Here is a 15,203-nt window from a genome sequence, read left to right on the forward strand (position 1 = left end):
TGAGTGCTTTCTGTGTACCTCTGAGAGTCTGGTTTGGGAATGTAGAGCAGATCCTTGATCTTTGGCTTCTTTCTTTTTGAAGCCGTTTTCGCTCTCAAGGGTCTCTTGCATGCTTGGTTGACCAGCCCCATCAAACGTACAATCCTCACAAATAAAACAAGCACAAGGGAAAGAATTGACCAACCGGGAAAACAAAACAAGCCTTCTTCATCTAAGGCAAATGAAATGTCTAAACCAACGAGTCTGACTTAGTTCAAGATGATACGATCCTCACCTCTCTTTATCCTCATCATCCTCACTCTCATATTCTGACTCTTCCTCACTGGCCAGCTCCAACTGCTCCTCTGGTAAAGGTGGATAGTCGGGGGGGAAAGGGGGAGGCATGGGAAAGGGTGGGGCGGGGGGCAAGAGCTCGAACTGCAACAAAAAAAGGTGTATGGATTAGCTTCAACTCAAACAGCAGCAGGTCTGGTTTATCAGGAGGAGAAAAACAAAGAGACAGAGGATTTTTATAGGACCTGGCAGATTCAGATTTATATGTTCAAGTTCTGTGGTCCAAAATGACATTACAATGAATGAATCATGCATTAAAAATGTTTTACTATTATGCTTTTTTTGATGATATAACAGCTAACAACATTTTTTAACAATAAATATCAAACAATCTTCAGAATGTTTTTCCCAAATCTGTTGCAGAAGTTTCTCTTCATGTTTTCACTCTTCTCTCCAGTTCATCCCAAACCAGCTCGATGGGGTTTAAGTCTGGAGGCTGTGTCAGCTGCTCCATGTTTACAGGTTTACCCACTTTTTTTTTCTTTTCTTAGGTGGTTCTGACACAGCTGGCACTTATGTTGAGCGATTACCCCTCGCACTGATTTTGCACCAGGAAGGCAGAGCGGGAATTCTAATTTCAGCTATCCCGAAAAATCTAATAAAAGGCTTAATGACGTAAGAGGGGAATATGCTTAACCAAAGGGGGTGGAACACCCGGTTTTTCATCCGTACAAAGCTAACAAACAAATCTTCTGTTCGTCGTTATATATTAATACAGAGCCTGATTTTATATGTGATAAAACATGCTTGAGATTTTCGCCTCCTTCTTAATGTTCTATATTCAATCACCTGCTTTTGCATCGGACACACTTTCACTCACAGCCAAGCTGACTGTGTCCCATTATCCTATTATCCTTCTATATCCTATATTATCCTTCCTCTGTTGTTGATTTGTTCATTCCAGCTCTGAAATAACTTGACTGACTTGATGCAGGAACTTTTTTGCCTCATTTTCTTTGCCTTAATGTTTGCTGATCAGGTGAAATGGCACATTTCTGCTCAGGGGAGTGGTGGCCTAGTGGTTAGACTGCCACTCTGGGTCCCTGAGCAAAGACCCTTAGCCCCACACTGCTCCCCGGGCGCCCCAATATGGCAGCCGCTGCTCCCCAAGGGGATGGGTTAAATGCAGAGGTAAATTTCTCCAATGTGAGGTCAATAAAGTTAAATTATTAAAAATCCCAGGTAACGTTGTGCTTCTCATCCTCGTTTTGTCAGGGCTTTGTTTACACTGGCTTGCATTTCCATTATTGCAGTTGGTGTTGATTGTCATCATTTTTGCAGCAACACACAGTCTGAAGTATGATACTGTTCAACTGATGCTCACAAGGGTATGGAACCACAATCTGTTCCAGCACTGCTTTTATGTAAACAGAGGTGGTTGTAATGAATCATAAAAGGTTAAAACACTGGTAGGAATTAGTGCCACAAGCTACAGAACAAATTGTTAACTCATTTTGTATTTCCAGATAAAGGCTCTGAGTTTTTCACTGAAAGTCCCTTTCCTGAAAGGGGATTAGCAAGGAGAAACTCCTGATATCAATGCTGCACATCACCTCCCTTTTGTCCCACAGAGCTGGCCTTATTGTTGAAAGCTCACAGTTCCGAGATATGTCGAAAATCTTAGCTTGTGATTTGAGCTCAGAGGTGACCTCGTTAAAGATGGGAATCATTTGTGAAAAAAAGACTTTAAATCATCTGTTCTGGTTTTGTCATCATTCCAAAGTATTTTGGCAAAACTTTTGTACTTTTATTGTGTCAAAAATATCAATAGGATTTCAGTTATATTGAGTAAATGTCCTGTTTGGTTTTCAACAAAATGAAAGAATGAATGCAAAGAGTTTTCTTATCAATTTATTAATTATGAAGGCTAAATTTCATCTTCATAAATGCCAATTTTTGAGAAAAAAAACTGACTTTCAGTTTTTTTTATTGAATTTAAACATTATATTTTTACAATTCGACCTTCAACAAATAAAAAAGCAAAAACAACTTTATTGGCTTGCAATCAAATTGGAATTTTAGATAATTTATTGTGTTGATTCACTGTGGCATCTGTACGGAAGATGATTAGGGCCACTGGAAACAAAAAAAAAAGTTAACTGATTTTTTAAATTTTATTTCAGTATAGTATGGGAAAAAAGTCAGATTTTTTTCCCATGAGATTTAAGTCAGAATTCTGACTTTTTTTATTGTCAGAATTCTGAGATTAAAGTCAGAATTCTTTTATTAAAGTCAGAAGACTGACTTTAATCTCAGAATCCTGAGAAAAAAGTCAGAATTCTGACTTTTTTCCCATGTTAAACTGAAATAAAATTTAAAAATCAGTTAACTTTTTTTTTTTTTTTCAGTGGCCCTAATCCTCTTCAGTACATCTGGTATTTTTGTCACCTTTGGTACTGTTTTTCTTTAAACAAGATTACTTTGTCATTTCTTATTACCGGTATACTTTTGTTTTCTGTTAATGCTCCCCCTGGCAATTGGTTTTGTTTTGTGATATCTACACAATGCAGTTTTGTATTGTTCTGTATTGTAAATAATTAAGTTTATAAAAAAAAAAAAAATTATAGAAACCACTTAACTAAAATGTTTTTTTTTTTTTTTGGTTTTGGGAGGAGATTCAGAAAGTACCTAAAGAGAACTTTGAATACATGATAAGCAGAAGCTGCATTTAAGCAGAAATGTACTGGTTGGGATTTTAACCCTAAAAACAAACAAAGTTAAGACTTTAACAGCTGTCTAATACAACAGCAAGTGTCTGACATCTTAAAGATTACTGTCCATTATGAATACAACTGGACTCTTTGTGCACCTTAAGTGACAGCCTGGTCATGCATGAACCAAATAATCAAACAAGAGGTTCAGGGCAGCACTGGGGGAGCTGCAATGAGCCAAACAAACATTTTTTTGGCTGTTGTGCAGTAAACATTGCTGCACAACAGCCTGAACCAACCATCCACATAGTTGAACATAGCTATGCCAGAATCATACTGGATGGGGGGAGACAGAGGAAGGGGAGGGGGTTATTTTTTAGCAGCAGAGGCAGGGAAGCTGGTCAGAGCAGATGAATGAAGAAAAACAACAAGGAAAATCTCAGAAGGTATCCTGTTAGAAGCTGCTAAAGTCAAGGAAAGCTTTCACCTTCCTGAATACACAACCAGAGCTAAAAGCTCATGGTTTATAACAGCAGATTCATGTGTTACAGTGGCCCAAAGTCCAGACCTTGACATGAAGATGTATGGTCAAAAATATAAATCTCCACCAAATCTGATTGCCCATAATCTATTTTCTTAAACTAAAACAATCATTTTAGTTTAAGAGGCTGAATTAGTTTCTTTTTAACATCCAGTAGAAGTATCTCTAAGGTTTGTGCATTTACAAACCGAGTCCAGAATCTTACCATGGGCGGTCTTGCTGTGACGGGACCAAACGGACACGGTAAATTCATCTTGTTCATCAGATGGAGCACCTGTTTCAATACAAGGCAAATGCATTAGAACAGGAAGAGTCATGTGTGAGGAATCATAACACAGTCTTGGTTGTATAAACACGCTGCTGCTCCCAAACAGGCAGCCTGTAACGCTGGATCCGTATGTAAAACAGATTGGCCGACTTCTGCATACAAATACGGGGATCAAGGTGGGATTGAAGCCGGAGAGAGATACCTGAGGCTCAGCTGAGCAACTCGGCAGCACACTAGCACCACCTAGATGTCAAAGCAAGAAGCAGCTCTGCTCCCAGGGAAATGTTAAACCCATAACTCATGCTTCCCACTTATGGTTTATTATTAATACTCGCTCCCTCAATTGGGATATAAAAGGCAAATGTTTGCTGTTTGATCTTTAAGAGCTTGGATGGTGCTCAGAAATCTGAAGAATAGATTCCATGTTATAGTCAAATTTTTTAAACAAATCCCCCCACTCCCTAAAAAGTAAAATAAAATGAATAAAACACATGGTTGGAAGCAGACAGATGCAGGCAGCGAGCCTCTCGACATTTGCATATCAAGGTGTTGGATGAAAGATAAGAGAAAACAGGAGAAGCAGTGTTTACTCACTTGGACATAAAACTTTGGCACAGCGATGAGGGCATGTGTTATATTTGTGAGGATGCTGTTGGAGGGCGGCGGGTATAAATATTTCAGCGTGGGATTTGAATGAAATTTCATCCTGAAGGAATCAAAGAGAGAGGAGGGAATGTTAACGTCAAACATCATGAATTATCCACCAATCCGGGATCGAATAAAACTGGTGATCAGAAGGTTAAAAAAAATCTCATTCCTTTTGTGTTTTTATTGATCTGTAAACACCTTTTGGGGCCCATCAAGATCTCTACATGTGTAATCACTGAGTTAGTAATACTAAGGAACCAATGATGGGAAAGCAGCACCATCATTTTCCTTTACACTCAAAACTACTTCTCTCCAAGAACTGCAGCAATGTTTGCTACTTTTAAGAGCTGAATAAAACACGTCTTCAATAAATAAGTATAAATATTTACGTCCTTAATAAAAAATTAAAAGCAACGGGTCAGATTAAGGTGAAACAGAAATCTGCATAAATCAGTAAAACCCTGATTACTGCATCGCATCCATAAATACGACACCATACTTTAAATGAGACAGAAACTAGTTGTTTTCTTAACACATAAAAGAGAGGTCTGCTGTCTGTTGTAGGTTTGCAAACAAAAAATGAGGGTCGTTTTTAAACATCTTAAATTAAGACTTACACACACCCCAACACAACAACATATGGATCCAACACCACTTACACGTACTTCTCAACTATAGCTGTATATAATCTGTAAATCTTTTATCTGCTATTATCTGTCATTATTTATCCTTTGTTATAACCCTGCTAATACATATATAATCTATATCATAACTGCCTGTATAATCTGTATTTGGCTTCCAATATTTATTTATTTTATAGCGTCTTACAATTACTCTGTTTATATATTCCATTTATAGTCCATACATACATAGTTTCTGTGCACATGTAAATAATCCTGTATAGCACTTCTGGATAGATGCTAGTTACATTTCATTGCTTTGTATTTGTGACAGTGTAATGACAATAAAGTTGAATTCTATTCTACTCTATTCTATTCTAATTCATGAAAAACAGCATTACGTCGGCAGTAGAACCTGCCAGTCTCAGATCTGAGCCAATCTGACCTGACCTGATATCAGGTCGATTCATTTGTGCACCTCAACATGTAATCCTCTTTCTGACCTCATATTCTAGGAAAGGAAAGGCGCTATGTTCCCTCAGCAAAGACCGAATCATCGCCATTTTAGCAGCAGACGGTGCTCCTCAACACATCAGACTACCGCAGGTCAAAATCCAAGCTAAAAGAAGTGGAAGCCATGACTGAACATATGAACTCAGTAAACAACATCAAGTTTATGAGGTGGTATGCCAGAGAATAAAAGGCTGTCTTTTATGGATAGCCTGGTGTACATTAGAGAGATGGAAATGTCACCGCTGATATCTATAGAAAACAAGCTGTCAGTCACCAGATCTCTGCAACATCGAACCATATTGGTCTTCACAAGGATGGAGAATGAAGAAGAAGGAACACAAGTACAAGATGATATGCTGTGTTAAAATATCCGGAACTTCAAAGAACCAATAAGTTCAGTCCACTGAAGGAGATTTTTCAAATGTAACAGGTCGTCACAATGTCAGTTGTCAAAATGAGACATTGGTTGCAGAAATGGTGCCTGCTTATTTGCACCTGTCTGTTGAGGGACCTAGAGTTAACGCTTTGAAAAGGTGTTATTTTGACAGCCGAAGTCATACTTGTTTAGGTGTGGGTATCGAGGTACAGAGTTCTTCCCTACCAACAAAGCCCTGTGAGGCGACATCACGCTATTGAGTGATTATAGGGACGTTTTTGAAGGATTACACTGCAAAAACAATCCAGAAATAAGTAAAAAATTGCTTAAATTAAGTATATTTAGCCTTAATTTGAGCAGGTAAATAAGATGATTTGCCAATGGAATGAGTATTTTCACTCTTAAAATAAGATAGTTAGATAATATTTACTTGAAATAAGAAGATAAAATTGTTTTTTCTTATTTTAAAAGGAAATTGTCTTGTTCCATTGGCAAAGTGTCTTACTTACCTCCTCAAATCAAGGAAAAACACACTTATTTTAAGAAAAAATAACTTATTGAGATTTCTATTTTTTGCAGTGCAGAAGGTTGGTTTGACAAACCGAACTGACCAATGGGCAGAGAAGAGATACATCATCATAGGTTTTTTCCCCCTAGTGTGTTAAAGGAAAAGTGTGGTCATATTCAGAATACAAACTTCTGGAAGTACTTTAAGTATGGAATTATTGCATACTTTGTTTTCAAATTAAGAGTGATTTCATTTGGATGTTCTCTACCGGAGACATCCATGTTTGTCAAAGAACACTACTGCCACTTACCGGTTTGTGACGTCACAGTGGGGTATCGGCTGTTGAGCAAGTCCCAGTACTGTATCTGGTGTTTATCACAACGCGCTAGTATCCATGATGGTGAGGACAAGTGCACTATGCGAAGCCGAGAGTGGCGAAGCCTAAAGTTCGATAGCAAACCCTCCCTCTTCAAGTTGGCAATCCAACGATGAACCCTTCCGTAGAGAATCATGAATTTGAAGCGAAAATTCATTTTGTTTTTACTTTTACCCGATGTATTACAGCATCCAACTGCCATGCACGTGGGCATTGTTAGTTTAACTATTGTTCTCACGAATTTCAGTGGTGAAGTCCTCTCGAAATCTTAAATAATTGTTGTTGATTGCAGATGTGTCTAGTAGTTCCTATTGATTTTGCTTGTAAAGCAGGGAGAATGGTGCTAGGCTTACCGCACCATGATGTCACTGCCGGAAGATGTCAGGAGTGAGGTGTTATTATATTTAGGCAAAAATGGCCGGTACAAGACTCAGTGATCGCATCAAAAAATATTGTTTTTATTTTTTTACTGATTAACGCTAGTTTCAATAAATCATCGCGAACGCATTAGTTTTGGGTATTAATAATGACCCATTGATCATTCCTTGTTGACCGGTATTTTCCTTTAACAATAGTCCAACCAATCCCAGATATGTTCTGCTGATTTTATGGGGCTAATATCCGAAGCCAGTATTGCTTTATTCCTTCTCCATTTACAAAATAAAAATGACACATTTATATAATAAATGTTAAATAAGTCTAAATTTTCATTTCTATTTGATTGCTAATACAGAAAAGAGTGTTATTGTCAGAGCAACGCGGCAACAGTAAGGTATAGCTCACTCATCAGGAAAACAGGACTTCTTCTAATTCTAGTTGTAAAGCTTCTAATATAAGCCACTAGCAGTTTCTTTCTAAATCTCCAATGGTATATTTTAAACCCTTTATCTATCAAAGGGTTTAAACAAAGTTTACATTTTATCTGCTGTTATTTACAAATTTAAACATTCTTTCATAAAAGGTGCTTCTACTCTTTTTCTTTCTTTTTTGTGCAAAGGAAGCAGCTCTGTGAAACAACCACCAAATCACTTCAGCAAAAATTTCTTCAACACCACCAAGGTTACTAACAAGAAAAAAAAGTTATTAGGTTTAAGATAAAAGTTGCTCGAGAGGAAGAGTCTGCTGTTGCTAACATGGTGAGCCCATCAGAGAGCACCTGGCCCTGTCAACTGGCAGGACAGGCTGCCTGTCAGGAGCTCAGTGGCAGCCCGGCTATTTAATTGGACACAAGGCGCCTGACAGCTCCCAAATACACCTCTCAGATTCTCTTCCAGGTTCACTGTCAGCTCGCCTACAGGCAGGTTCTGCACAGCAAACTCACGACACCTTGACAACTGTTAAGGAACATGTGTCGTGCGTGCACATGGAAAGGTCTGAGGCTATTTTTGGGGGGGTTATGTGCTTCAGGTAAAGAGGCCTCTCCAACTAAATGATCCTTAGGTCATCCAGTCATTCTTACCCGAGGCTAGGAGAAACACCCGTCTCTATGAGAGGGATGTTTGGCTGTTTGCTCTCCTGTGTCTTCTGTTTTTCTTTGACATGACTGTGAGGGAAAGAGAAAAGTTTAAAAGCAAAACATAAGAAGTGATCATCTCCCCCTACCTGGGTGAGTTCGACATTTATTAGCTAACTAGAAAAACATACCCATCGGACACTGGGGGGTCTTTTAAAACTGTTATATTGTCTTGGCCCTTTGCAAACTCCACAACAAGGGTTCTATCCAGGATCTGTAACTGATGGAGCCGGCTGAGAGCCTATGAGAGATAAAGAGGGAGAGTGTATACCGACACCTATACAGGTTCACTGAAGACAACGTGCAGGATGGAGTCGTTTTATAAAGGTCACAAAAAAACCTCACCTTTGCTGCCATCTTTTCAGTTTTAAATGTCGCGAAGGCTGCATGTTTCTGTGAAGAGGGGAAAAAAAGGATGATTCAATCGGGCATAAAGGCTAAATTTACAACGGCCAAAATTAAAAACCTACCAAACGTCCCCGGTTTGAAAAAACTCTAACTGATTCGGCGCCAAAATATTTGAGGAGGTCCTCCTTCTCATCCTGTTGGAGCTCGGCTGGTAAGTGGCGGACCAGCAGCGTCCTGCTACAGCTCGTTTTGGCCAAGTCTTCGTTTTCCCCCATTGCTTTGTGAGCCAGAAGGCAGCTGGTAGAAAAAACAAAAACATTACTCCTCACAGACCCTTAAAACCTCACAGCTGCTTTAGTTTTTAACTAAACTCCTACTCCAATTCAAATATATTGACAGACACAAGAAGCAATGACTGATCACACACCATGAGGTCTGTTTTTGTCCATTTTGTTACATTTACCTTATTCACACCAAATGAAGACAACATAAATAAGAAAACTATGTAAACCACCCTGTCCCTCCATAAAGAGGTAACTGCCCATTAGCTGTTTACTGCCAGAGCAAGAAATAAAATAAACAGAGCTTTTCTGACTACATGAAGTACACTAAGACATCTTATAACTTAAAGCATGCTTCTTTTTAAAATTTTTGGGATTCAAGCAAATGAGAGGAGTGGTGGCCTAGTGGTTTGGGCATTGTGCTTGGATCCCCACTCCCACAGCCTGCCACTGTGGGTCCCTGAGCAAAGACCCTTAACCCCACACTGTTCCCTGAGCGTCGCACAATGGCAGCCCACTGCTCCCCAAAGGGATGGGTTAAATGTAGAGAGTTAATTTTGTTGCTTTGTAGGAAACAAGGTTACAGCATTGAGCCTTAATTGCTATAAAATTACTCTAAGAGCACATCAACAACGCCAGAAACATTGCAGTTTCCATCATTTCAGGTCAACACTCATGATTTAACTAACATAGATTAACTAAACTAGACCAATTGGACATCCGTGGCAAACATCAGATGCTAAATCTATTAATGACTAGAGGTCTATAAAATGGTTAAAATAGAGTCTGCCAAAAATAAAAACAGATTATTTCTAACCAATATTGTGATTTAATTATGGTTGTCCTGTCAGGGTTCCTGAGTGTGTGTTAGTGCGAGTTGTGCATCTCTACTATAGAGGATCTTTGTGGAGAACTTGGGTAGCCTACACAGGTGAAAGTAATCTTTATAATCATAGTGCTGGGCTTAAAAAAGCACCAGAGCCTTCATTCAGTGCTGGTTTCTTGTGTGATGCAGATGTTTTGTTGCTTCCTAGTCTCTTGCTTCCCTAAAGTATTTTTGCATGAAGTTTATTGGTTTTGTTTGGTTTTCAGTATTTTTGGATTTTGTATTTTTGCCTGTTTCCCTCGGACTTTCTTTAAACCATCCAAACTCACCCGTGCCTACTCCTCTCTGCATTTGGGTCCTCAAAACCTCAACCCAACCTGACATTTCCTTTACAATAAGCAGAAGCATCTAGATGTTTTACTCCAGGGTTTCGTTTTTTTTTTTCATGACTGTTTTTTTTTCCATGACCAAAAATTTTCTTGTCAAGAATCTCTTGTTGCTGACTTTACTGTAAGTTCTTACTTCTACTATCATGCAGGGATCTGTGGCTTTGTCTGAATGTCTACCCTAACAACTATAGAGGGCACTATATATCGGTTACACTATTTTAGATTAGTGTCCGAACGTCTAGTGGATGAACAAGTAGCAGACTTGAAATTTCCCACAGTGGACCTTCAAAAGTAGTGATCATCCATGGTCACTAGATGAGCAGATATATACCGGATTGCTTTGCGAGAGCTCTCCTTGCAAAGCAATCTGGTATATATCTGCTAATCTATGACCAGAAACAAGCATCAAGAATCACAAAATGCTTTTTGTCCCTAAATACCTAAAAACTTCATTGATAAACATAATAAGTACACAAAGTCAAACATAAACATTGAATTGATCACCTGAAACATTAGGTTTAAAAAAATGCAAGAGAGAAAAAAAGAAACCTGTAAGGAGTAAATACTTCTTTTTGTGGGACTTTAATTTTGCACAGAACGATAACAAAACAAAAAAAAAAACAGCACATAAATTGGTTTCTAAGTTGTTGCTTTCTATTTATGAACTAAGTATTTTAAAAAAGGTGATTAAATCTATATAATAATATTCAGCATATACACATACACACACATTCATATCTATTTTATATTTATTCACTTATCTTTTTTTTGTTTTTATTTCTTCCTGGAAAGTTTGTTTGGTGTGATCCAAAAGAAGCATGTAAAGATGACTGCTTAAAAGGAATGAAATGAACTTCTACAGTCATTAATGATAAAAGGCTGCATGACAAGTAAAGATGCAGTGCAGAGAGTAATCATACTCTCAGACTTTAATCCATTAATCTAAAGCATGTTCAGTGATGATGAAATCATCCATTTTTAAGAGAATCTTGCTTCTAGTCACGGACTATGGAGCGAAAAGGATTTCAAAGAATTCCAGCTGTTTTAAAAGCTAAGGAGATACCAGGTTTAAAAAGAAAAACCTTAGGGGTTTGAAAGCATAAAGGTTTTCCATCACAGCGTTTCTCTGGATTTAATCGTCTTAATGAGGTGCAAGAGAACGTGCCAGAAAGAACAACACTTTTGTTGGGTATAAGAAGGACAAAGAAAAGACTCCCTCACCTAATCCACACTATTTAGATTTTCAGGCTGTAATATTGTCAACCCCAATGTGTATGATGAAGTGATTCTGCAACTTTCAAATACAACTTCTACTTTCACTATCTGGGTGTTAATCTGTAATAATGTTTTCTTTTGAGCATTGAAACAAACATGCCGATTCCTGTCATTTATGATGTGGTAATAAGAGAGTTGTTAAGCAACTAAAAAACATCTGATTATACTTTGCTTTTTATGTCTGTTATCATGTTAAATAGAAAAATGTCACTTTAGCATGTCTTAATGTATGGACAGGACAATAATTCAATATCAATATATATCACAGTATAATTTTATCCAATAAGGGTGGTATGACATCTGAAGACATTTCCGATGTTTCGATATATGCTGCAGTCTATGGTTAAGGCATTTGTCACCAATCCGGACGCAGATGTTCCGAGCCTTCAGCACCCGATGAAGGAGAAACAGATTATAGCGTTCAGACTATGCAGGAAGCATGCTTATCAAGCAACGGCTGCACAGCTTAAAGTAAGTCACGGTAGAAAAGCTAAACGCAAGCTTTAAATAAGAGGAGAGTGGAAGCTTTTCATCACAGAAAGGAAGCCGTCCTGTGACATTATGGGATGTGTGATTTGATAAGATTGGTTTTGAATAAACCGATCCTTGCTAAGATAAATGTTTGGTTGAAATATTACTAGTGTTGTCAATGGTTGCTGCTCCCTAACCCTCTTTCAATTATCCCCTCTGGGAGGTGACTTTAATTCAGGGGCAATGAAACTTGAGGCTTGTATAATAAATGTAAATAAACAAAACGTTTGTGACATTTGCTGTTACACAGCAAGCTACTTTATCAGTTCCTAATATATATCCAAGAATGATCTTCCAAAAATGTAATCTTTAAAGAAAATGTGACTAATTTGTTTTATCAATTAATCACTAATCCCTAAACTGGGCTTTTATTTATATATTTTTAAGTGTAACAGCGATAATCAGGACAAGATCAGGGGGGTAAGACTGAGACATGGAGGGGAATCCTAATTTTTCAGGATTAATTGGGGATCTATAGATTGTGCTTTAAAAGCTAGTTAGTAGTTGTTGTTTTTTTTGCACATTTATTGTAATCATTTGTGAACATAGTCTTTCAGGTTGAGGTGTTTGTTTTCTGAACATGTGACAGTCAATCACGAAAACATAAAGTAAGCAATGACATGGAAACTGAAAGAGTGAAAAATATGAGGAGGGCGACATGATCACCCAGTAAAATTAGCATTTCGTCTGTTGGGCTTATAACTCCAAAAAAAAGTTATTTTTTTAAAACCATAGTTTCTGAAATTCTTATACTGGTGTTGAATTTTTGAGTGGGTTTTTCTGAGGCTTTTATATTAGTAGAAGAAATGATAAACTCATTGCTCCAGTTGGGGTTAAACTACTTGTTTCCAGTTTGAAGATAATCACCCATACAGTAATTATTGATAGGAGGCTCGTACCCATTTGGATAATTCAATCCCAGATGGCAGCATATATCTAAATTATATTAACAAAAACTAAATGTTAAACCATTGCCTATCAGTGCATGAAGATTAGTTTAGTTAGCCTAGTAAACTAGCCCCACCCGCCAGCGGCCTCCAGCGAGTGAGTCTAACCTCGAACAATGCCCCTGGCCCTAGAACTGGCTGGCCAATCACAACGCAGAGATGTGTTTTTAAGTTTTTGGATGCAAAGCGGGCGGGGTTTCGAGGGCACGATGACAAAGCTGCATGACGCTGAAGAAAGCACAAAAGGAAGATGGCAACAACTATTGAACAGTTCTCGTTTGACTCAGCTTTGGAATCAGTTTTGGAAGGATTAGACTAGGGGTTTTCGTTGAAACGTGAGCAGGAAGAAGCTCTACGCTCATTCATTTTTAAGAAGGACGTATTCACCGTCTTACCGTCAGGCTGTTTGTTTACACTCCCCCACCAGCTTTCTGTCGTGCTTCCTACTTCAGTCAGTTGTGCTCATTGGTCAGAGTGTTGGCCAATAGGCACAGACATGGTTTGAAAAACAATGGGTTGTTCTCATCAACAATCTTCCGATGTCTGATTCATCGGGGCCAGACTAAATTGCATCTTTCATCTCCCATTTAGTCTGGTTTATCAGGCTATAGTTTAGTAGCAATATGTTGTTGATGACAAATAAAGTTAGTTTTAGAATAGAGTATAATAGAATAGAATACAGAACCCCTTTATTGTTGACAATTGGGAAATTCTGGTGTTTAAAGTAGCAAAAAGATTATAAAAAAACAGTCACGCAAATGTAGAGCTTAGAAAAGTGTATAAGAATTACATAATAGTGAAGAGAAACAAAAATAGACAAATAAAATACTGTACTGTAAAGAGTTTTAACAATATAAAACATTGAACCTGCAGAATCAATAACCAATATACAGCTATGGACATTTTAACAGAAGTGGATATTGTAAAATAACAGCAGCATCAGAGATGTGCAAAAGCAGCAGCATGTTATTCGACTGACTAAGGTAGAAACTGTGCAAAATCAGCAGAAAGATACCAACTTATTGAGGTTGTTGGGAACAGTGGTGGTTATAAAGTCTAACACCTGCTGGGAGGAGGGATCTGTGATATCGCTCCCTGGTGCATTTAGGGTGCAGCAGTCTGTCACTGAAGGAGCTCTGCAGTTCTGCAGCGGCTTCATGCATGTGATGGGAGACATTATCCAACAAAGATGTTAATTTAGTTAGGATCCTTTTGTTTCCCATTTTAGGTCAAATTTCAAATTGCACGAATAAACAGCTGTTGAAAATAGATTTCTGTTAGCTCTGTGTGTCTTTTGGTCTGTAAGGACAACAATTTAAAGAGTCAATCTCCATCCTCCAGGAATTGCCAGTGATGTGTCCCTTAATGCTTTCTGTAGGCAACCACTACATTACAGTCCTCACTAATGGAAGCTAAAGCTCAATGGCCAGCGAGTGTGTGAGCTAGGGATGCTAAATAAAAACTTCGGTTTAGATTAGAAGAATCACCCCCTCTTCACACTTTACGTGGAGCGTAATCTTGGATACGAATCATCGAGAAAAACGGCGACGTCTCGAGGCACCACATAATAAACGAAGCCGAACAGAAAAAAAAACCCGTCCTAAGTAGCTTAGTGTTTCGGGAACCTTGAAAACGAAGCTTTAAGCTGTTAACAAACAATATAAGGTTGAAAACAGCAATTTCTCTATATTATAACTCTGATCAGGTAGAGTTAAGTTATTGCTAATGTTGCTACTTATGAATTTAAACCACATGTATAAACCGATTTTAGAAGTTTATCGAATAACAGAGCACCGTTATAACAATAACTGAAACTAGTTTAATTCTGAGCTTTAGTAATATGAAGTCATTTCATTTTGGTTGAGAAGATTTCATACTTGCCTCCAGAAGTTCTCTGTAAATAACCAGGCTTCCGGGTAAATCTTCTTCTCTTTCTTTGGGTCAGCCGATGTACTGTTCTAGAGCACCACTGCCCCCTTCAGGCTGGAAACGGTACTTGTATAACTCACGGTTCACTGGTTGAAGAAAAACAACAGGTTAAAAAATATTGTATTTTTAATGTAATTTGTGTTTCTGATATATTTAGCAAGCAGCATGTTTAACATTCAAAAATCTCCCTGGGACAACATTCAATGGTTGGTTATTTTTACAGCTTTAGGGAAATTCCTAAAACAGTTTCATCCCTGAAAAGTTAAGGACAGTGTCTGTTGGAAACCTGCTTTTCATTTCAGATATCCCTCCTTTGATTGGGTCTGCCTC

The 15,203-nt window shown here is 38.1% G+C and overlaps 1 protein-coding gene across 3 annotated transcripts in view; it reads right to left on the reverse strand.

Moving 5' to 3' along the window:
* rnpc3 (RNA-binding region (RNP1, RRM) containing 3) overlaps nt 1-14,927 on the reverse strand; it is a 30,133-nt gene extending 15,206 nt beyond the window's left edge. For all 3 annotated transcript variants that reach the window (XM_038304238.1, XM_038304236.1, XM_038304237.1), the window contains exons 1-9: nt 14,826-14,927; nt 8,818-8,992; nt 8,693-8,740; nt 8,479-8,588; nt 8,294-8,377; nt 4,388-4,499; nt 3,731-3,799; nt 275-417; nt 19-144 (exon numbers count right to left, since the gene is read on the reverse strand). In XM_038304238.1, coding sequence (XP_038160166.1) covers nt 19-144; nt 275-417; nt 3,731-3,799; nt 4,388-4,499; nt 8,294-8,377; nt 8,479-8,588; nt 8,693-8,740; nt 8,818-8,970 — 845 coding nt within the window. In that variant the 5' untranslated portion in view covers nt 8,971-8,992; nt 14,826-14,927. The remainder of the gene's footprint in view (nt 1-18; nt 145-274; nt 418-3,730; nt 3,800-4,387; nt 4,500-8,293; nt 8,378-8,478; nt 8,589-8,692; nt 8,741-8,817; nt 8,993-14,825) is intronic.
* Between the last annotated feature and the right edge of the window lie 276 nt (nt 14,928-15,203).

This window comes from Cyprinodon tularosa, unplaced genomic scaffold (genome assembly GCF_016077235.1).
Source record: "Cyprinodon tularosa strain WSP-4 unplaced genomic scaffold, ASM1607723v1 ctg53, whole genome shotgun sequence".
Lineage (NCBI taxonomy): Eukaryota > Metazoa > Chordata > Actinopteri > Cyprinodontiformes > Cyprinodontidae > Cyprinodon > Cyprinodon tularosa.